The 22,107-nt window shown below is 40.6% G+C and overlaps 2 protein-coding genes across 2 annotated transcripts; one reads left to right on the plus strand and one right to left on the minus strand.

Annotated features, from left to right (window-relative positions):
* The first annotated feature begins 35 nt into the window (after window positions 1–35).
* On the plus strand, window positions 36–6,045 carry NUDCD2 (NudC domain containing 2). Its single transcript, XM_074915887.1, has 4 exons — window positions 36–283; window positions 1,013–1,061; window positions 2,359–2,510; window positions 3,442–6,045. The coding sequence occupies exons 1-4, from the start codon at window positions 95–97 to the stop codon at window positions 3,523–3,525; spliced, it is 474 nt and encodes a 157-aa protein (XP_074771988.1). The 5' UTR covers window positions 36–94; the 3' UTR covers window positions 3,526–6,045.
* A 119-nt stretch (window positions 6,046–6,164) lies between these two features.
* On the minus strand, window positions 6,165–12,007 carry CCNG1 (cyclin G1). The gene is made up of 7 exons (XM_074915886.1): window positions 11,818–12,007; window positions 10,944–11,207; window positions 9,625–9,878; window positions 8,962–9,040; window positions 8,780–8,878; window positions 8,371–8,565; window positions 6,165–7,720 (listed from the first exon to the last, which is right to left on the minus strand). Exons 2-6 carry the CDS (start codon window positions 11,205–11,207, stop codon window positions 8,374–8,376), a joined length of 888 nt encoding a protein of 295 aa, XP_074771987.1. The 5' UTR covers window positions 11,818–12,007; the 3' UTR covers window positions 6,165–7,720; window positions 8,371–8,373.
* Window positions 12,008–22,107: the final 10,100 nt, after the last annotated feature.

A 22,107-nucleotide genomic window follows, 5' to 3' on the forward strand; every position in this document is an offset into this window, starting at 1 on the left:
CGGGGCGGGGCGCGTGCGCATGCGCAGAGCTGGCTGCGCGCGGCCGGGCGGGAGGGGGCCGGCGCGGAGCGGAGCGGAGCGGCCGCCGTCTCCCATGTCGGCTCCTTTCGAGGAGCGGAGCGGGGTGGTGCCCTGCGGGACGCCCTGGGGCCGCTGGTATCAGACCTTGGAGGAGGTGTTCATCGAGGTGCAGGTGCCGCCGGGTACCCGGGCTAAGGACGTCCGCTGCGGCCTGCAGAGCCGGCACATCGCGCTCTCCGTGCGGGGCCGGGACGTGCTGCAGGTACCGGGGCCGGCGGCAGTGGAGGGCGCCGCCGCCCGAGGGAGGGCAGGCGGGGCCGCGGGGAGCCCCGCCGCGGCCTGGGGGGGTCCAAACACCTCTCTGCTGTGCTACACCTTCTTTTTTTCCGTTTTTAGATATCTACATTTTGATAAATTAAAAAAAAAAAAAAATCTATTAGAAACAGTTCTGTCGAACTGCAGGATCCTGTAAGAGGGGAGAGGAAATAAAGACCATATATTCACGTGGGTTTGTGTTCTTGTAGTGATTTGGTTGGAGTTTAGCGCATAGCTTCCATCACTGCCGAAAGCCAAAAAAACAGATCAGAGGCAGACTTACTTTACCTGCCAACAAACAGGTTTTTTTAGTATAACATGTATACATTGCACCAGAGCTGTACATTACCCCTGGTACAAACACTGGCATTTTCATGGCAAGTCTATTAAAAATGTCATTATTCTCTTGAGAAGCACAAACTCTTTCAATAAAGTGAGATAGTGAAACACTGACATTTTTACTGCATTAAATACTTCATTACAAAAAAATAAGGGTTCTGTAACAAAAATATTTCTTTGGTAGTCTCTGTGCAAGTCTACATTTGTAGGGCCAGGTCACCCATTCATTTTCAGTAGAAAACAAGAAGGTAGGTTGGCAGTAATACTTGAGAATTCATTATGAACTGGACACTGAACAGGTTTTGCTGTTTTGTAATATTGTATGTGTCTTTTGCAGGGTAAACTTTTTGACTCCACAATAACTGATGAAGGAACGTGGACGTTAGGTAATAACCTGCATCTGAAATGACATTATGAGGGCAGTAGAATTTCTGAAAATATGCTGCAAAAGAGTTTACCCCCTTGTTTTAATGGGAAAGATTACTTTCTTCCCTGTATATAGTTTTGTAAAAAAGACAATCGTTATTGCCAGACTAAGGAGCCAAGGTAGTACAAAACCCCTAGAGATTAAGGTTAATGTAAAAACGGTGTATCTTGAAAGGTGGTAGTCAGTGGATTACCAACCCTCCCATATAGTGAGAAGTACATGGCAAACCCTCACTAAAGCCGGACAATTAAAGTCTAGTTTTGTGGTCCGTGCCTCTCCGTAATTGTTAACTTGTTTTTTCTCTGCTTATGCATTATATTTTTGGGATAGGTGACATTGCGTGCATTATATTTTTGGGATGGGTCACAAAAACTAGAGTCCAAGAGAATCAAAAAGCAACCTAATAAATTACACTAAGGTACCTACAGGTAACGAGCAAAAAAAGCTTCACTGATCATTACATCATAAATGTGTTCAGAATATTTTGGGGTTTGACAAATCGTATTTCTGGACTGTGCCTCTCACTTTGTGTTTTTATGTGTTGGATTTTGTTTTCCATACAGTATTTATTTTAAATATTGATTAATGATTTAGTAATTTAAACATGAAAACTAGAAGTGTAAACATTGTGAAACCTACTCTTTTCCAGTATGTGAATAATTTCAAAATACACTTTATCATTCTATATTTATTCAGTTAAGTAGAACTAAACATCCTTTAGTTATATGTTAACTTTGAAATGTACTTCCACTGTATTTTCTTTAGGCATATTGTCTGTGTTTAAGTAAATTGATTATACCTCCAGTGTTGCTAAAACTTAGTTCTGGCTTTTAGTGCTAATAATTGTTTGTAAAGCCCGACCTCAAATCCTTCATTATTGCTTTAGCTGAGCTGTATATATTAATAGTTAAATCTTTTCTCTCTTGTGAACCTCTCTAAAAGGTTAGTTTATGTTTGCAACAGAAGTACTCATGAACTGTGTTTCTGTGTTTTAGTCCCTTAAAAGAGCTTCAGCATTTTACAGGCCAGAAAGGGGAGAGATGGCTGTATAGGCTATCTTTACTTAAGCCTTTCTGTTTCTAGTTAGTGTTTATTTATTTATCAATAACCCTGTTGGCATTGGCATTAAGAGTTTAAATTACTTCACCAAAAGAAATCCTGTGCTTGTTAATGGTGAACCCACCAAAACAACAGAAAAGACCAGCATGTAGGACTGAGTTTAATGGTAGTTTTTTATGTCTGTTTTCGTTCAACAGAAGACAGGAAGCTGATACGAATTGTTCTAATGAAGACAAATCGAGATGCTGGAAATTGTTGGACATCTCTGTTAGAAAATGAATATGCTGCTGATCCTTGGGTACAGGACCAGATGCAAAGGAAACTTACACTGGAGCGATTCCAAAGAGAGGCAAGTTAAAGGACCATAATTACTCCTTATATTTTGTGTTTGCATTCGGAGGTTATGGCCATGAAAGCTGAGCAGAATTGTTCTGCTGTCCAGTGCCATGGAAACATATACTGTTGTTCAATAGATAAAGAGTGCTCACGAGGCTTTATCAGTGTACTTTCAAGAGGTTTTTCTGACTGTAGTCTGTCTGAAGGTTTTGTGAAAAGTTAAGATGAGTTTGGGAGGGTATTGCTGGTTTAGGGTTTGTGGCATAATACTAACAACTTCACACTTAGGTTCGGCTACAGACAATTTCTGGTTTTATCCAGAATTATGACATAGCCTTATTTACAATAAACTTGTAACATCAAGCTCTACTCAGTTTGTTTATAACATAAAATGATGTAGAATAGTTAGCTGGAAAATACTTTCCTTGCCCTTTTACCAAAATTGCTTGAATTATTTTGGTACACCTTTAGCCCACAATTATTCCTATGTATGTCTGCAAAGTTGTAGAATTACAACTTACTACTTAACAGCTTAATCAGTACATGGCATACTGCAACAAAGAACATCATTTTTATGAAACTTGTTATCCAGCATGGCAGGTACTTATATTTTCAAATAGTAATTTCAAGTGACACCAGAAGCCAGAATTTTTTCTTAAACTTTCTTTAACATTTCTTTACTGGGAGTTCTAACTGTCTGCAAAATTGTGAACAAAGTCACTTCAGCTGTAGTCAGTCAAACTATGACAATTCAAGATTTATTTGTTGATGCATTTTCCAAGAATTTCAGCGCCATGGCAAATGGATGACAAATTGATTGTTAGATGTTCTTTTTACAGTGGCAGAATATTTACAGAAAGAGTTTGGGACTTTTTGTTAGTGTTTTTTAAAAAAAACATTTTTATTACAAATAATCTAATTAACTTTTTTCTTATCCCCATCAGAACCCTGGATTTGACTTCAGCGGGGCAGAAATTTCTGGAAACTACAGCAAAGGAGGACCAGACTTTTCTAGTCTTGAAAAGTAAACTGTTTTTATCTGTGTTCCTTGAGAGGAATTGCACATTACACTTAAGGACTGGAATCATGTGACTGGTGAATACTTCAGTCTTCTCTTCAGTGGATTGTTGTCAAGTAAATTACTTCAGTGTAAAGAAAGACGGATCACTTCCAGTAGAATGAAGACAACAGCTGATTTATAAGCTGCAATAACTTTCTAATACTACAGGGCAAACTACAGAGAATGGTGTACACCAAAAAGTGACATCTTTAAGCAGAATGTTGGTTTTGGTGGTTTTTTTTTTATAAACACCATAGTAAACTAGTCAGTTATAAGTATACAATTTGTCTTTATGCAAGAATATCATATTCATCCGTGAAGAATAGGTGTTACAAGCAAGCTATTTAATATTTTCTCTTAACTTGCAGCAGGAAGGATACTAGGATGGGTACAGTTACACTTTCCCTCTGTAGCAGCCCTCTGAGTTTTCATAAATGTAATTCTAGAAAAGTGATTTAAATAAAGAAACTACTGCATCTTGCCTCAAATAAGGTTTTACAATCCACTGTGCAGTTGAGTATAGCACCAATGATTAATACTTGCTACCAGGTAAGTGATACTAGAAAACTGAAATGTCAGGTGAAAGTCTGGTTATACATAATTTTATGTGTTAATGTAATATAACCTTTCCATTTAAGTTATTTAAGATTCTGAAAGTGAATATAATGACTTCTGAGAGGCATAGGAAGTCCCTAGGTAGAAAATGGTATCTTGCATCTATTCATTACCAACATATAGCACAAGTTGTTGGTATTGTATGTAAGAAGCTATAGATTTTTGCAGATAGTTATAAATTTAATAGCTCTATTTTAAATTTAGCTATTGCATGATACAACATTTTGCATGTGCCAATTATGTATCAGGAATTTTCTGCTCGTTAAGGATGCAGCTGAGCAGCAGTCTAACCACAGTATTATACAGGATGAAGGCTCTGTCAGACTAACAGAGGAAGGAAACATGATTCTCAAATCCTGCTGTATTCTGAGCACTGTAACTACTGCCTATACTTAAGTCCTAAGCAGAAGAAGATAAATTGCTAGCAGTTGTCCATCACACTGCTAAGCCTTATTTATAAAATTTTATCAGTTTCAATTGGCATGTGGCAAAACCAAGTTGAGGAATGCTTTCATTGTTAATTCTATCCATTGCTTGTTTGGCGTACAAGCAAGCAAGCATTAATACTTCTAAAATAATCAGTTGTGCGGCTTCTACCCATGTCATCTTTACAGAATGTAAAGTAAATCCATACACTGTGCTTGGGTTTTAGAGAACTTGCCTTACTAAACCAAGAGAAGTGGTGTGATACTAAATGGTAATTTGTGGCTACAAAATTTTGTATCTTTACCATGATTCTGGTATCAACAGTAGATGGTATAGTTAAGAAATGAACAAGACTGCTGCAGAAGTAACTGAAGCTAGAAGACAATTAACATTGCATCAAAATGAAGCTATCCAGTGAAATAATTTTTGTTACAGCAGTTGTTTTGCACAGGACAGTTTTGTATCTTTAGGCTTACAGCAGAAGTTTAGAATGGTATCTAACACTTTGGTGCATGAAATTACATTTACAAAATACACTTTTCAAAGCTAAACTTTATTCCTGTATTTTCTGTTTTAAGAAGTAGCATGAGAGTCATCCTACAGCTAAGTCCAAGGCTGATGTCAGGGAAAGAGGACAACTGTCAAGTATGTATTTAGGCATCACAGCTCTGAACTGTTGTAGGAGGAAAGGTGTGAAGTACCTGGTTACCTACCCTAAGTTACAGACCTCCAGTTCTGGAAGAATGTAGATGAAAATAAAGGTACTGATGCTATGCCTTTCCTTAGTTAGTATCTACTCAGTTCAGACTTGAAGCAGGGGTTTGTCTTCCATCTCACAACAGTGTCACTGGGATTCAATCTCTTTGCTTTTTAGACAAACAGTACCAGGTATTTGGCAGATGCATAAATTTGGATATAAGAGTAGCTAGAGCAACCCACATTATCAGAAACGATCCTCTGCACTCAGTGTTACTCGGCCACGTAAATGAGTGGAGGACAGGCTACCGGCATTTTTTCATGCATCTGGTTCAAGATGAGCTCAGAGTTAATGCCCCAGCATTGCTCTCTCTCAAAAGGACCAGAGCTGTTTTGAGTCAGACCCAGAGATGTATAGCTAAACTTTAACTAGTTAAGTTGGGATGGCTCACATCAGTGCAAAAAGCCAAATCTGAGTGCTAGATTCTCTTCATCCACGTGTAGGAAGAGGTAATATGTACTATTAGATAAATAATGGAAGTCAGCTAGACAAATAAATGAGGTCAAATTTGAACAGTCTGAACTACTTAAGTCAATTTTTTCTATCTTGACACTTTCACATCTCAGAGGATTTCGAGTAATCATGAGCCAAGTTGAAATAATTTTTATCAGGCTCCCTGAGTTTTTCCTGTTGGTTCTTTAGCCTTGCCCACACAGCTTCAACCTCTTCAGAAAACATAAATTTGAAAACCATCTCCATAATCTTTTATCTCCCGCTTAGAAGTTTTCCAGGTACTGTTCAGATATAAGTTACTTAACAGAAAGCCTATAAAAATGTTTTATAACAAACAGGAGAACAGTTATTCAGTTAAGCACATTTCAATGTTTAATTGAAAGGTACATATCTTAATAGAGGACAACAGTTATAATTGCACATTGCATCTTCTCCCTCGCCCAGTAGGCTGACCACACCTTTGTCCAAATCGGCTGTATACTTTTCACGGGCCTGCACCATGCAGAGAGCACAATGGCAGATGCAAACCCGAGTTACACTACGCAGTGCAATCACTCCCAGGAGCTCACGAGAAGGCTTGATTTGTCCAGTATAGAGCTTTGGTATGAACTCTTCTGTGAAAGGTTTAACCAGTTTGAGATACGCAAAGAATGGTTTCCCCCTCAGGTATTGCCATGAAGGGGAAGGAGGGGTTAGCTAACAACCAAGCCCCCACTATATTCAGAACATTCTGATCTCTCCTTCTCCCAAGTCAGTTCATACTGGCAACCAGGCATTACCAGCCCATCGCCAACAGCCTCTGCTGCACCGTGATGCAGAATTCAAGAGGACATTAGCAACATTCCCCCAACACCCTGATTCACCTTACATACAGTAATACATTCTTACTGCTTACTTCCTTGTTAGCACCAGAAGCATATGCTTCAAGTGCTGATCTGCTCTTCAGGAAAACTGTATTTTACAAAGCTTACCATTCACAAGATCAGAGTTGAAGCAATCTTCAGCGTTTCTCAACTAGATTGCTCTTACAGACATGCCTGGATGGGCCAATAGCCCTGCTCCTACAGTGCCTGTAAAAATGCGCCTGGTTAGCATCAGCATTAACCTCTTGTACAGTCAAACTTTGGAAAACAGGTCAGACTCGGGGCAGGTGACCCTGTACTTTCCTTCAGCCTTCATTAGGTATTAGGAAGTTTTTACACTCTATAAAAATTCTTTATTTCTGTAAACTACACCTCTTCTAAAGTACTGAAGTTACTGATGCCGTATTAGTGACTACCTTTTATAAGGCAATGAAATAAGGTTTCTCTTTGCTTCTGCTCTAGTTACTTGACGTGTTCAGTGGTTATCACTTAGCTTAGTTTTTAATGTCTCTGGTAGAAGGCCTGTGCCTTGCCCAACAGGAACGTGTGGACACATGACACTGCCCAAAGAGCTTGTCAGGTGGCCTGACAGGCATTTGCTAATGTCATCAGTATTGAGCGGGATTAGTCCTTAGTTTGAGACACTGCAGCACTACGCTGCTGCACACTATGTTTCCCTACTGTCACATCATCTTTGGAAAGTGAATGAGATTTTTAAAATTAAATATATAATTGAGCACCTGCAGTTACAGTAAACCAATGTTATACTACACAAGCTGCTCTAAAAACTATCAGGTGTTAAAATTCCTTGTATTGGTATTGTTGTAGTCCACTAAACAGTAAACAGCCTAACAAATAAGACTGAAAACTGACACTGATTATTGTTGTAATCAGCATGAAAATAACATTTTCTGGAAGGATCTTCAGTCTGAAATGTTACATGTTCTTTCCATGAGTTGAGTTCTTCATGTTTCAGACTTTGCTTCTTAAATATTCATGTGTCTGGTGACAAGATCACAGGATGGTTCTCTCCTCATTTTATTGTACTCCTGTAAATAAAAAAACCCAAACAAAACTGTCAACTGCAGGCCTTTCAACAGGAGCCAAACAAAGCATTGGACTTGTATATAACAAGAGCAAGACAGCTGTTATACATAGCCTTTGGAATTAAAGGCTAGATAAAGAAGTAGTTCACAATTTCTACAGAGTAAAAAACCAGTAATGTAACTGAATTATAGTTAGACTTTACTGAACAGACAGTTGCACAAGTAAAAACATATAAAACTGTCTTTTAAGTGGTTTAAGTGAATGATTACAAGAAACTCATTCTAACAGGCAACTGTTCCTCTCAGCCAATTCTTTTTAGGATAGGAGCAAGCCAAGTTTTCCCTCTGCCTTTTTACCAGTTTTACTCCACATTTTAATTTGAATGAGGTCCTGATGTCTGTAGAACATATTTGTGCTCCTACAGGACACCAAAGAATCAGTTCTTTCTCCAGCATTCATATAGGAAGTGGTCGTTTCTTTTGGTACAGCACCAGCTCAAGCATGAACACAAGAACAGACGAGCCTCTCTGACCGGCCTACTATGCTTACATTACATGTCTTCAAGAGGTTATCTATATGGAATAAGAAACTTGGAGGTAGTTAACAGCTACGTACTTCTACAGCATCAGAAGCTGATTTTACAAGGAGTTACCTTTTATGAGCTGGTCTCTGGAATTGTAGGAAGGTGTGTTATTCTGTAGTAGCTATGTTTAAGCTGCCGTGCTGTACGTCCAGACACAATCCATTTTAGTTTCTGGACATTTGGTTTGGAACACTTGCTTGATGAATATTCTGTAAGGCACTTTAACACCAGTTCCTTCCAGAAGGTCAAATCTCTGTTGTTTATCTAAATAGCAAGACAGAATCTCATATGTTAATTACTCATTAAATCCCTATTTCATACATGTACTTTCAGCTTCTTCACCTAAGATAGAAGCCAAAGATCCCAAGTGAAATGGAAAAAAAGTACCCAAAGCCACAAAAGAAACCAGTATGCCAATGGACCTCTCCCTTCCCCCCACTTTTCTTCCTTCCTCCCCTACAACTTTATCCATATATACCTTGGAATACAACTGCAGAAATTCCAATGCCTCTGTCAACTCCAGTAGTTTTTGTTCTTCTATCTCTAGTGCCATAACAGACAGTGCCAAGACAGAAGGCTGGAGAGAGAGAAAATGTTTTTAAACACTGCTTTGTCAAGGTTCAGTAGTCTCACTGTCTTCCAAGTTTTCAAGACATTTACCTTTGCTTTAGAAAACATGATTCTGCAGTGACATGCCTTCAGCTGGGTCTCAAGTCTCTCAAAATTAAGGTATTTTCTCCTACAATAAAAACAGATGAGTGACTGTAGAAGAACACAAGTTTGATCAAGACAGCACCACCCTGGGAACTCAGAAGCAGCAAGAATATTCATTATCTAAACAAAGGCCTCATTTCTCCCACAAGTTCTAGGGTTACAGTCAAACTGATGTTCAGTTTTGGCAGTCCCAATGCCAAAAATAAATCTTGTGTTATGTTGAGGAGAGTCGCACCGTCAAAACAGGCTTACCAACAAGAAATTTCAGTGCTTACCAGCAAAAGGAATCTCTAAGCTAGATTTTGAAATCTTTCCAATCATGCAATACTTACTGCAGCATAAGCAGAGATTTATTATACCATCATTACTGAGCAAGTTTTGGTTTTGGCTCAGAGAGCAATACTCTTCAATTTATACAAATAACATTTAAAATTAAAACAATAACAAAGCACAGATATTCACATTTATGATATTTACCAATAAGGCGGAAATTTTGTGAGTTTTTTAAGTATAGAAAGGCCAATTACTCAAGTAATTTCCCTGCTTACTTTTCTACATAGACTTCTTGATCATATGCAGTCATAGTAAAATAAGTATCACATATTTTACCTTTCGCAGCTTAAATTCTCATGAATGAGTGAATGATATAGTTGAAGAAACTGGAAGGCTGTTGTAGCTTTGACTTTCCAAGATAGCTTCTCCAATATGATTTTCTCCATTCTCATCATATCAGAAACAGTGAACCTATACTGGCTTATCCGAATTAAGTCAGTGGCTAAGGGAACATTCCTCTCTTCTTCTGATGCCTTCACAGCCAAGTAGAAGCAGCTGAGTCCAACACAGCCCAAGTGTTTAGGCTGTACCTATAAAGAAAAGTAAATTGTTACTTTCAGAGAGAAAGGCCTTTGATTGACCATTTCAAAATATAAGTACCAAACTATATAGGTGCCAGTGTAATTCATGAAAAAATTATGGGCAACCGGGAGGGTTGTTCTGCTTTTTGAAGATCAAGAGATCAGTTTTTTACCTAGTTACATTTTTAGCTGAACTAAATGAGAAGACTGTTAAACCATACAAATTCTGGTCACATTCGTTTAAAAAGCAAGACTGCAGAACAATGTGTTCTGATTGAGGCAGAGCTGGTTCTATATAATGAGGTTCTATAATGGCCTAATCAGAAGCTTTTAGGACTTAGTGTTGTATGTATTGATTTACATTAAAAAAGCAGTTTTTAACTCTTTTCTACATATATATATATATATACACACACTCATATATAAAACCTGACTTATCTAGGCATTACAGTCCCTACTTTTACTGCTTATTTTGGATTCAGAAGGCTTGCAAATCATCATTTCCCTATCCACTCCATCTAGCTTTCTCATTTTTGTTTTAACACACAAGGAAAACAAGCTTTTGTTCTTGACCAAATAGTGCAGTGGTAATCCCGTCTCGTTAGACTATTAAAAACAACCCAGGTCAGCATGCCACAGATGCATGGTAGAATGGAGAGCTAACTAAATGTTTTACCAGACTCTGAGTGCTGAACAGCATCAAGCTTCTTGATATAGACAAAGTTTATGGGTTAGTTGAAACAGCAATGAATAAGTAATTTAAGGTGTTCTTGTATATATGCAACAGGCAAGACAATTTGTCGTGACATAATCCATTAATTCGGCCTGCATTTCCAAGCCTATGGCTACCCTTAATTTGAAACTGATGCCTTCTTCCTTCTGTTCTCCAGAGGAAACAGTTTTCTCAACAACAGTAAAATCTGAACAGGGAAAGCTGTTTTTTAGCTCTTGCACAATCGGAATCTCCACAAGGAGCTTAATCTGTAGTCATCTAAAGCCAAGATGCTCTAATAGGAACAAGGCTGCAATGAGCAGAAGCTAATGACTGAGAGCCTGTACTTTAAAAATCCATACCTTCATTTTTGACAAGAATCTATCTAAGAAATTCACAGCTAACGAAAACGTCTCGGTATGGAAGCCAAAGAATTGAGTTAAACTGAGGAGATCTTTCACTTCAAAGTCTCGCAGCCTTGCAGTCATTCGGAGACCATTATCATGAGCAGATTCAATTAGTCTCAGGCCAGAGGCCTTTGGCTGGCATCTTAACTCCTGTTCCAACAGGGCTGTGAGCTGGTACAACAATTCTTGAGCTTCAGTAGTTACAAGCGTTTCGATCATCTGTAACAAGAAACGAACGTACATTTATCAAACAGCTGAAAGGGGAAAACTTACAAAGTTCCAGATGTCTCTAAAGCAGAGAGAAACGTGCCTTGCTCTGCAGGTATGACAACTACTCATCTGTAAGACTAAACACTTGCCGCTGGCGGGGAACCCTCGGGAGGGATGCAGCTGGCAGCGAAGCTCCCCCCGTAGCAGCGAGCTGGGCCCGCGCAGGTCCAGCGCCGTGAGGCGGGGGGCGCAGGCACCCCGCCAGCCACCGCAACAGTATTTTTTAACTCACGCTTCCGAGCTGCACCGCCCAGCCTGGGGGACACCACCGCTGAGCCCGCACCAGCCCCGAGGCCCGCCCGGCCGCTAGGGCCCCTCCGCGGCGCCCAGAGCCCCCCGGCCCCGCCGCGACCTCCCGCCGCCACCCCCCGGGCCCGCACACCGCGCACGCGCCGCCCGGCGGGACATGTCCGGGCCTGCCCCCGGGCCTCCCCCGCCCCTCGGGGGCTCGGCCGGCGGACCCGCGGCCTCCCCGCAACGGCGGCCGGGCGCGGGGGGCACACCCGCCCCGCGGAGGGGCCCAAACCCGCGGCTACGGGGCCCGGCACCGCGCCCTTACCTTGTCCCTGTCACCTCGCCCCCTTCTCGCGTCGGGAGAGTCCGGAGGGTGCGAGCCGCGGCGACAGCCACAGCAGCGCCGAGGGGTCACTCCGGAGGGCCGGCCGGCTCCTGGGGCAGCACCGGCAGCCGGGAGCGCGCCATGCAGCCGCCGCCCCGCACGCACCCCGCACCGCCCGGCCCGGGCGGCGGGCCTGAGGGCTGATAGGCGTCCACACAGACCAATCAGGGGCGCGGATGCCGGAAAGGGGCGGAGAGTTGTCGCTGAGAGACAGGCAGGGCGGGCCCGCGGGCGCCCTCTGGCGGCGCTTTCGCCCAAGCCCGGGGGCGGGCGCCTGAGCGGGCGTCGAGCCGGCCCTAGCCCGCCGGGCCCGGGCCCTCGAGGGCTCCCGCGGTGCTGCAGCTTTTCCCCGTGAGTGCCAGGGCCGCAGCCTACGTCCCCCTGTGGCAGCAGTCCCGGTAAGGTCTGGCCACGCGGCGCCCGGGGCCGTGAGGGGCTCGGTGCGGCCGGTCGTTGTCAGGCTGCTGGCCTGGGCCCCGGGCCCCGCCTTAGCGACTCGTGAGCGCTGGTTACAGCTCCTGGCCCCGGCGCTTCCCCTCAGGGGACGTGAAACCGTTTTCCTCGTGGGCTGAGGACTGGTGGGAGCTGACTGTTCCTACCTCCTACACGGCTGACATCTAGGTATAAACCTGTAAGGATTTTTAGTTTTATTTTTTAAACACTTTCCAACCCTTCAGAAATATTTTTGTATATATATTGAAGGTCACAACTAGCTGAAACACCTGATCAACCTCTTGCTTAACGCAGCCTGAGCTGGCTAGCGGCGTTTGGGATTCAGGCGGCCACTTACACATACACCCGTCTCCATCTTCCTTGTGCCTGTGTGTTTGCTTGAGTGGAATTACAAATATTTTTCCTGCTCAGAAAACTGACAGGAGTTACTTAGGGTTATGTTAAAGTGAATGTGTTGCTGGCGAAAGTTAATTCTATTTTCTGTAGGTATCAGGTCAGGTTGTGTACTATAAACATGCCTTTTTTGTTTGAGAGAAGTAGTTATGTTACAAGATCTGGAAAAGATACGGTATTGTTGAAAAAACACTTAGAACAGTTTAAAATTGTTCTAGGAGCAGGAAGTATTCCACTTCTGAAGTTCCTTACTATAGCGAGCTTCTGTTTAGAGCATGCTTGAGGCCCACTGACTTATTTAATAAATGTTCCATTATCTGTTATTTTATGAACTATGAATACCGATCTCTTATAAAAGACTGAAAAATGGCTGATGGATGAATTTTGCAGACTTATAATGGGTGCTATGTCTTTCAAATGGGTCAAAGGTGCTTAAGTACTTTGCTCTCCTAAAACCGTTGGGGTATTATTTCTACTTTAGTCTTAGAACTATCAAGCTATGTTGTGATAGTTACTATGAATTGGATGAAAGGCTTAAAATTAAATTCTTAAGGGGTAAACCAACATTTTCTGCACTGCAGGGTTTTTAGGAAGGCAAAACTCTTAGCTTATGTTTGATCCTTGGAGTCCTTAGAGAAAGTATATGGTCTGTGACTAATAAGTGAGGTGATATGCAGCTCCAGTCTTTTTTTACTATTAAATATCTAGATATTGAAGATAGATACGTGTTGCAGATAGGAGGCAGTTCTCTGAATCTCAGAAGGACTCTAAGAGTTCAAATCCATTCCCAGTGCTTCAGAACAGCCTAGGTGATAACTATCCTGAGAAAAATGCTTTTTTGCTCTCAGCTTGTCTTTGGGTCAGAAATCTTGCTGAAAGGAAGGCTGAATGATTTATGGAGCCTTTAGACAGCACTGCTGGTACCACTTTTAGCCAGCCCTACAGATAGTCTACAACTGAATGCACAAGTCAAAAAAGTCATCCTATTGTTACCCAAAAAGCAGATAGCTATAACTGCTATATCACTCTGTCCCCTGAGACAGGATGTTTTTCTGTCTATGTTTTCTGCTTACAAACATGTTTGTTTTGCATTTGCTGTAAGCATTATTTCTAAAACGGTTTATGCCTTTCTTTAAAAATGGAGGGAGGATGAGTTACACTAAGTGGTGGCAAATTGCGAACAGCTTTACCAGGCAGTATTTTGCCCTTCCCTATAGCACAGCGTTTTTGTTGTAATACAACACTAGAGCTTGTCATATCTGCCGGGAGTAGAGGACAAGGTGATTTTAAAGCCGTTTGGGGTAAAATTAGCATAATATTTGTGAAACAGAAAATAAAAAATTTACTCACATGAGACGATTTTGCTGACAGGTGATAGATAATACTGCAAGACTGTATTTTTGTTAGCCAGAGGTATGTCTAATATAGTTAGGCCCAACAGTTAACTATGATCAGGTGGGCATAAGTTCTTCTCTCTTCTACCCCCAATGAACAGCATCGTAATTTGTTTTCAGAGGTAAGTCTCTGCATTATGGCTACCAGAAACTGCAGTTGTTTTCATTATCTTTATATGGCTTGAGGTAATGATGTGGAATTACTTTCACCTTAAGAGAATTCTGTTCAGCAAAAATTGTTTGCGTGTGTGGGTTTTCTACTGTTTGGAAACATTGGCTAAATACTGGCAAGGACTTTGTGTGTGTTTCCACCAAAAGTGAGATCTACCGAAGCAACTGTTAGCCTCAGTTGCTCTAAATACAGTGATCTAAACTCGATTTTAAAACACTTTGCACATCCTCCCCTTTTAGGTGTTGATGGAAGTCATTACCAGCATTCATTGGTCTGTTGTTACACAATGAGAGGAAGGTGAGGGAGCAGCTTTCCTGGGAAGCCTCTGCCATTGTGTTCCTTCATTTGAAGGCGTCCGAATGTAAAACAGAGGGACTATTTAATGCATCAGTGAGCTTTATCATCTTATTTACTAGGTATATGCATCAAAAGCTGTATTCATCGTACTTTCTTCCATTGTACTTCTGATTTATTATGGGTTTGCTTCATTCTCCTATGACTTACTTTTGGAAAGTAATTAAAGTTTGTTTTATTAGAAGAATCTTTGTACTTCAGAAGGCTGGAATGAATGACAAAAAAGGCAAGACCAGAAAGAAGCATGGTTAGGGAAGCAGAGGTTTTTAAGAAAAACGTGTTTTGCATAGTAAGTGTTTGGATTTCTAGAAGGCTCAGTGGGAGTCAGTGTGAGGGAACTTGAGGGAGCCCTTGGGTGTGAAGGTAGAATGACCAAATAGTGTGTCTAGCTTTCCTCTCTAAAGCACCGTTCGCTTGCATAGAAGCTAACCTTTATTTCACTTGCTGTCTGTTTATCTTTCTGTTAGTAGAGTGACTGCATCTAAAAATCACTGGTTTGACCCTCATTATAATGACCTTGATTTGTATGTCTATTAGGCAAGAAGTAATTTGTTGAAAAATGAGGGTGGAAGCATCAATCCCAAATCTCATGCCACAGCCCTTCTGAAAGAAAACGAATTGGCTACAAACTCTCAACTATAAATCAATCTGTTGCTACTCTGTGAGATTCCTGTGTAATTGCCCATGAATGCAAACTCAAGTACTTCAAGTGTTCACAGATGCAGAACATCAGAAATAAAGATTATAGTAAATCAGATCTCATGAATATGCATATTTTTGTTGCCAGTAAATAATCTGAGTTATCTAAATTAAAATTCAAAATTATATATTGCAAAGGAAGCGTTCTTCTTTTTTTTTTAAGAGTTGGAAAACATTTGCAGTAGTCTTCCTGTCATTACTATGCACATAATAATCATGTGAAGCAAATGATAACTTCTTTTTATGCTGCTTGTTTTAAATAGCTTATATTTCTTAAATTGCTGTTAAAAATAGGCTGAGAACTCTAAAAAGCAGTGGGCCATGATGCTGCTTGGAAGTCAGCCACAGCAGCCAAAGCCGCTGGCCTATTTTGTGTTCTTGCAATAAAGAGTCAGGACTGAGGCAACACTAAGAAAAAACAATTTATGTTACTTAAATGTAGTGTACAGGTTTTGGTTCAAAAACATTCCTTGAGCTTAGATACTTAGCAAGTGGAAGCCAAAAAAACCTGCATCAGTGTATGCAGTTAACATCTCTGGTGCAGTCTAGGCTGCTGTTAGCCGCTTTGGGCAGCGGCTGTGAGAAGTGTCTGGCTCTCAGGTGCCAGACTTTGTGCTGAAGTGGCTGAAGCGAGTGCACAGGCTCCATCTGCTCAGCAGTCTGCTGCGTGGGGGTAGAAGGCTCCTGAAGGAGAGTGGCAGAAGACAGCCAGGGCGCCAATAACTTCTTAAATGTGTTGCAGATGTTTCCCAGTAGCTCTGGCAGGCATGACATCGAGGATTAAGGCTGGATAGCTAAAGATGTTACAGCTTCTCTGTTACATGTCTGTTCTGTCTCTTTGGTGGTTGTCATGCCTGAAGCAAGAACATCCAATTTTCTTGTGAATCAGTCTGGTGGCTGAAGGCACGCTGACCCAGTTGTATGTGGCTGTGCCAAGCTGAGGAGTGTGCTAGTCCTGGAACTGCTGCAGGGGTGGGTGCTGATCCTGCCATAGGAGCAGAGGGGATAGCTGTGGGAGTAACATCTTCACCTCTTTTCTATTTAATCTATGCCTGTATGTCTTTCAGAAATCTGTATAAAAGTCTGTTTAATCCCTACTGCCAGAGTCAGTGAGCACAAGTAGGTCATAATTACTTGCCCCAGTCTCACCTGGGACTTCCACCCACACTCCCTGCCCAGGGCTCCAGAAGCCTCACTTCAGATCAGAGCTATGGTCTAGGAAGGACTATGGTCAGCCCTCTCCCTTCCTTGTCCAGACTTGTTGATTGGGCTTCCTGGATTGACCTTGGACTTGCCTTGTCACCTCTTGTTTGTCTAGTAATCACAGGGCTGCCAGTGCAGCCCATGTGTCACCAAAATGGGTTAAAAGAACTTACCGACACCAATGTGATGTAGATAAGCAGACACTCCTTTATTAACAGCTGGGTGTGTATGGGAGTTGTCTCACCAACAACACATGCCTAACTCATGGAGCATGCTGATTATATAGGATATGGTAACACATATTAATCAAGTTCTCATACATAAACATGTTAACTCCTATAACTCATTTTCTTACTCCCACCTCTTTCCAGTCATACACACTTGAGTCCTGAAATGAGTCAGGGGGCTACTTTTGTGACCACCATGGACTACTGACCTAGAAGAATGCCCTCCAATGCCCTTGACCCAAGGATTTTTGACTTCACATTGCAATTTTAGCATGCTTTGAGGCCCTTTCGCAGTGTTACTTTTGGAACACCTGGTCTACAGGGCAATAAATAGTCCTTACCGATCAGTCTAACAATGGTATGTTGTCACGAGTCTTGTTCTTTGTATAGAAATCTAGGTAATGATTATCACTAGTCTACATGGCCTCAGCCTGGGACTTCAAAAAGGACTTAGTAGCAGCATAACTTGTTATATAGCTATTCTAAATTATTCCTTATTTAAATCCAAATAATCAAAAATCATTAAAATCAACTCAAATTAATAACAAATCAATACTTGAAGAAATTAATAGGGCTTCCTTTTCTGTGAGCTGTTCTGGACAAAATTAAGAGTTTATGGTTAACTGGCAGAGGACAGGTCCTATAGTTAAGTCCTTCAGAGACAAAACCTGTTGTTATCAGCTAGAGGAATTTCTGTTGTAGCAGAAATTCGATTGTTTTGTGATGGGTTACAAACAGTTTCTAACTTGCCTGAACAGCATGAGGAAACACTGCAACATGTTTGTCTTCATTAGAAAATATGGGTATGCAGCCAGAGTCCTTGGGGGTGGGAAATAACTGTTATTTTTTCTCTGTGGAAAGAGATCTGTGTTTTCAAGACAACTACTGAAGTTAATGCTGGGTTTTCACACTTCACTGTATAATGTTTTATGACTATAGCATCAGAATTAAGATAAAGCTTTTTTGAAACTATTTTTGCTGGGATTTTGTTTAAAAACAAACATTAAAAATTACTGTAAGAGCCAGAATGGTTTCTCTCCTGCCCCTTCTCTTGTATGTCATATGGAATTCAGGTAGACCCACACACACAAGGAGCATTAGGGTTTTGATTGCATTTGTCAGTAGTTATGTTGTGCTTGTTGCCTTATTGTAATAACTGTCCGTAGTTCATTAATGTAATTGTGAAGAAGTGCATATGAGAAAGAAAGGGAAATAAAAAGGAGGTGAAGCTTCCCAAGTAAATACGAGGCCCCATAAGAGATTTGCTTTGTCTGGTGTTACTCCTTTACTGAAGCCTGTCATATAGTCCAGCATAGGCACAGGAGAACTGTGGAATTCTAATTTCAAAGGCTTCATTTAAGCTTATGGAGAGCCAGGCTTTCAAAGGTGTTTATGCATCTAACTCCCACTGTCCTTAATGTGAAGGATTTAGATGTCTAAACTTTACTAGGGAAGAAAGGTCATCGAAATCAGAGGGGGCAATTAGCCCTGACACTGATACACTGAGTGATTTGACTGAAACTTAGATTAAATGACTTCAGAAGTTTGTTGTGACTTTTGCTTTACATTGCGTTCTTCAACTTTTACACAGAAAGAACTCTACAGGCCAAAAAGAAAGGCAGTGAGCTGTGCTTTTCCTTGCTATAAATCAACTGGGAGAAGGACTTTGTCAGACTGAATATGGAGATTGTAACACTTTACATAAATCCTAAAGCCTGGAATGGATCTGGAAGTTGTAATTAACTCTTACTTGATGTTCTTATACTGATTTTAGTCAAACATCTGTTCCATACTTTCTTCTTATTTTCTTAATAAAGAAAATTTAAAAGGTTATAACAGGATATTCTTGAAACTGGAAAACATGTTACTGCACACATGTGAAATTGCTGAGCTAAGCAGACTATTGCGTGTTTCTCCACCTTGATTGCAGTGTTAATGCACCAACCCCTGTTTTGGATAGGGATGATAATAGTCTGTTAACTTTTTTAATTAGTGTATTGGAATAACATGATCTGCATGCTTCGGTCTCTTGTATGTGTCTGATCTGTATGCGGGCATATGTTCACTATGATCTCTTTCAGTTGTTTTTGTTATGCATCGATTTTAAAAATAATCTCCCTTTACCCTAAAGGTATTTATATTTAAAGTAATTCAGGAAAACCTCTTGCTGTTTCACACCCCTTTCCCTCAGCCTTTGTTAAAGCATTGTCAGTAAACATCATCGAGGGTACTAGTGTGCAGTTGTCCCAGAAAGAAAGAGCATGGGGTATGAAATTTTAAATGTTGTGGTGGAAACTTAAAAAATGGCAGCAGTCCTGAGCTCTTAATAATTACATCTTCTCTGCCCTTAATTTTCATCTGGGTATTTCCTCCCACTTTAAGAAGATTCAGGACTGCTTTTCTCGGAAGAGTGGTGTCAGCTGGATTCAGAACACGAGTAATTTCCTGAATAGACAGCTAGAGCGCAGTCCGGGGACTTGTGATTACTACTAATAAGCCTGCAAAGGTGCGTGTGTTTTCGTTAATCACCCTGAGGAGCAGTTTGAGGACAGTATCAGTTTTCTTGGGAAAGAACTGTTTGAAGTAGTTCAGTCATTGCAAGACAACACAAAGTCATGTTTCAGTATTTTCTGGCTTGCAGACTAAATATTTCCAATGGTTGTGTGGGTGCTGCACAGTTGCTTTAGTCTTACTGTTAATGAGCTAATTGTTCTTGACTACTTTGGAACACCAATTTGTTAACCCTGTTAGTTGCATCTTGCATCTTGCCATCATGGAAATACTAAAATTAGTATGAGTATAAAATAGAAATTAAAAAATATTAGGAAGCAAAGTAATTGAATTTTGAAGCTTTTTACAAAAACTCTACTTTTCAATAGATTCCAAATTAATGCAATTTGAAAGACTAATTGAGAGCTCAGGGGCTTAAAAGTGTTTGAAAATAGTTTGCTAAAAGCAGTACCTGGGGATCTTTTGCACAGTGCTTGGCTGATGAACCCAAAGAGATGGATCGAACAACTGTTGTAGTTTGATGGATCATGAAGTACTTGGAAATCCAAGTGAAAGTATACAGAAAAGACTGAGGGGAAAAAAATTAACTGGGTGAAGGCATTCTCCCTGCCACACCCTCTAAAAGCAAGGTGACAGCCTGGCAGCACTGTTCAGAGAATTCATATTTACTGGGTTTGTGTCACAAATATTAGGTGCTTTCTGAAGCACTGGAATTGAATGCATTGAAATAAGTGAGGTCAAGTCTCCCATCATTCACTCATCATCTTAGTTCTGAGCTGATCCTCCTCCTCACCCCCAGCATCTGATCTTGTGGCCATTTTTTTTTAACTAATTAGTGCCTTGATTTAACCACAGAGTAATATTTACAGTTTAAGCTTTTTCCTCTCACTTTAGTTCCATCCAACATCAAGAGCTATTAACTCAGATGTATTTGCAAATAAACGAGCTTTACGGCAAAGTTACTTTAAGCTTTTTGATTGAGAAATGTAACTGTCTCATGATTGTAATGCAAATTCCTTTTTATTATCTTTAAAATGATGGGATTGAGGGTGTGCTTCCACACTGTTGTATTGGTGATTGTCTCTGGTTGCATACGAATGACTTATTTTGGCCCAGTTTTAGCACTTGTCACATAAATTAGACCAGAGAGCAAATTCAGTTGATACTTTTTTTTTTTTTTCCCTAAATCATTTTCTTTTTCCCTAAAACGCCAGTAGAACAGTGTCTTTAAGGGCTGAATCCTGTGAATGTCTTAGCTTGATGGAAAAGAAGAAACTTTTGAGTCAGGGCTATACCTTGCTGTAGACTGTCCCCCAGTAAATCTTGCTGCTGTTTTCCTCAAAAGTGGAGCTCTGTCACACTCTGCAAAGTGCCATAAATAACTTGAGTATTCAGAAGATTGCTTCATGTCAGATTGGAATAACTCATTCTCCCAATGCCCCAGTATAGAGTTACGTTATCTCCTTTTTAAAAAGGAAATAGTTCCATTCCTGTTATCTCTTATTTCCAAGAGAGTCAATTCATTTATTGTAATTGCTAATATGCTTTACCAAATGAATGAGTTAAATATTTCAGGTAGTAGTTTAAACAATCAAGAATTAAATATCTTTTTCCAAACCATAGATTTTGAGTACAACAGCTTGAAAGTCAGTTAGCATCCATGCTATTGTGGGAACTCGTGGTTAGTGCACAGCTCAGAACATGAAGCATTAGGATATTTTAGTTCATGTGCAGAGCTACATCCTTCTTTTCAAAAGCTGTTTTAGGAGAAAAATGGGCTGGTTTTCACAAAGGCAAAGCTTTGATTAAAGGACAGTCTGCTTCCCTGATGGACCCTTTTGGTTTCGTAGAGGAGATCTTCAGATAACCTAATGAAGCAAATTTTGTTCTTGCAGTGGGAAACCATAGCAACCTGCCACTTTAGAATGCATGGTATATAATCTGTCTGTCCTTCAGATAGTATTTTGCAGTCCAGAAATAGTCATCGTTTCCTAATGTGTGAATGTAAAATGTCAGACAAATGTAGCTGGAGTGACAGTGTTGTCTCTGAGATAAACATGAGCCCTGTTCTGCTGCTTGTCTGGTACTGCATATTTGGAAGGCAGGTTCCAGAGGAGGGCAAAGGTTGTCTATGTTTTTATTTTTACTTTTTAATAAATAGGTTAGAGGTGCTCTGAAAATTAATTGGTACCTGAAAGAGCTCGCTACAGTTGCTTCAGTGCCACCCTTTACCTTGCCCTCCAACCCATGTGTCCCTACTTATTTTTGGCACAGTTTTGTTAAAGGACAGCATTTGGAGTTCAAAGGGGTTTTTCCTTGCTGCTTTCTTTGATACCACTTTGTTCAGACTGAGATAGCCATAGAAGTACTCGCTAATTATGTAGTGGGGTAAGTGCCCTGTAACTTGCAGCTGGCCAAAGCTGCTGGCTGTGCTTGATGAAAACACAGACAGCATTCTTCCTTGGTTAAATAATAAAATGTGTGAGCAATCTGACTTCTCTCTTTGTGTCTCTCTCCCGCTTATGAGCTCAGAAACAAAGCCGAGAAGTATTTTCTGTAGAAACTAGCATTGATTAATAAACGATTAAAATTTAACTTGTGGATCTTAGAACCTTCTGCCAGTTTTACAGACTGGGCTACAAGTCTGGAAGGGGATGATTTAGTCAGCTTTTTATAAAGAGGATCAAATGATGAGTGCATTGAAGGAATAAATGCCAAATATTTAATGGTATTACTGGGGACTGATTTAGATGAAACACCCTGTATTTCCTTTAAAATATGATGACTCCAGCTTGCTTAGAAGTGTTTAGAAATCAACTATAAC

This window comes from Athene noctua, chromosome 12 (assembly GCF_965140245.1).
Source record: "Athene noctua chromosome 12, bAthNoc1.hap1.1, whole genome shotgun sequence".
NCBI classification, from domain to species: domain Eukaryota; kingdom Metazoa; phylum Chordata; class Aves; order Strigiformes; family Strigidae; genus Athene; species Athene noctua.

Excerpts from the sequence above, each read along its gene's own strand:
- NUDCD2 (XM_074915887.1), top strand. The coding sequence starts at position 95 with ATGTCGGCTCCTTTCGAGGAGCGGAGCGGGGTGGTGCCCTGCGGGACG. Across the intron at positions 284-1,012 it reads GGGGCCGGGACGTGCTGCAG|GGTAAACTTTTTGACTCCAC; the intron begins GTACCGGGGCCG and ends TGTCTTTTGCAG. Across the intron at positions 1,062-2,358 it reads TGAAGGAACGTGGACGTTAG|AAGACAGGAAGCTGATACGA; the intron begins GTAATAACCTGC and ends TTCGTTCAACAG.
- CCNG1 (XM_074915886.1), bottom strand. The coding sequence starts at position 11,207 with ATGATCGAAACGCTTGTAACTACTGAAGCTCAAGAATTGTTGTACCAG. Across the intron at positions 9,041-9,624 it reads GAGAATTTAAGCTGCGAAAG|GAGAAAATACCTTAATTTTG; the intron begins GTAAAATATGTG and ends TTTTTATTGTAG. Across the intron at positions 8,879-8,961 it reads TCATGTTTTCTAAAGCAAAG|CCTTCTGTCTTGGCACTGTC; the intron begins GTAAATGTCTTG and ends CTCTCTCTCCAG.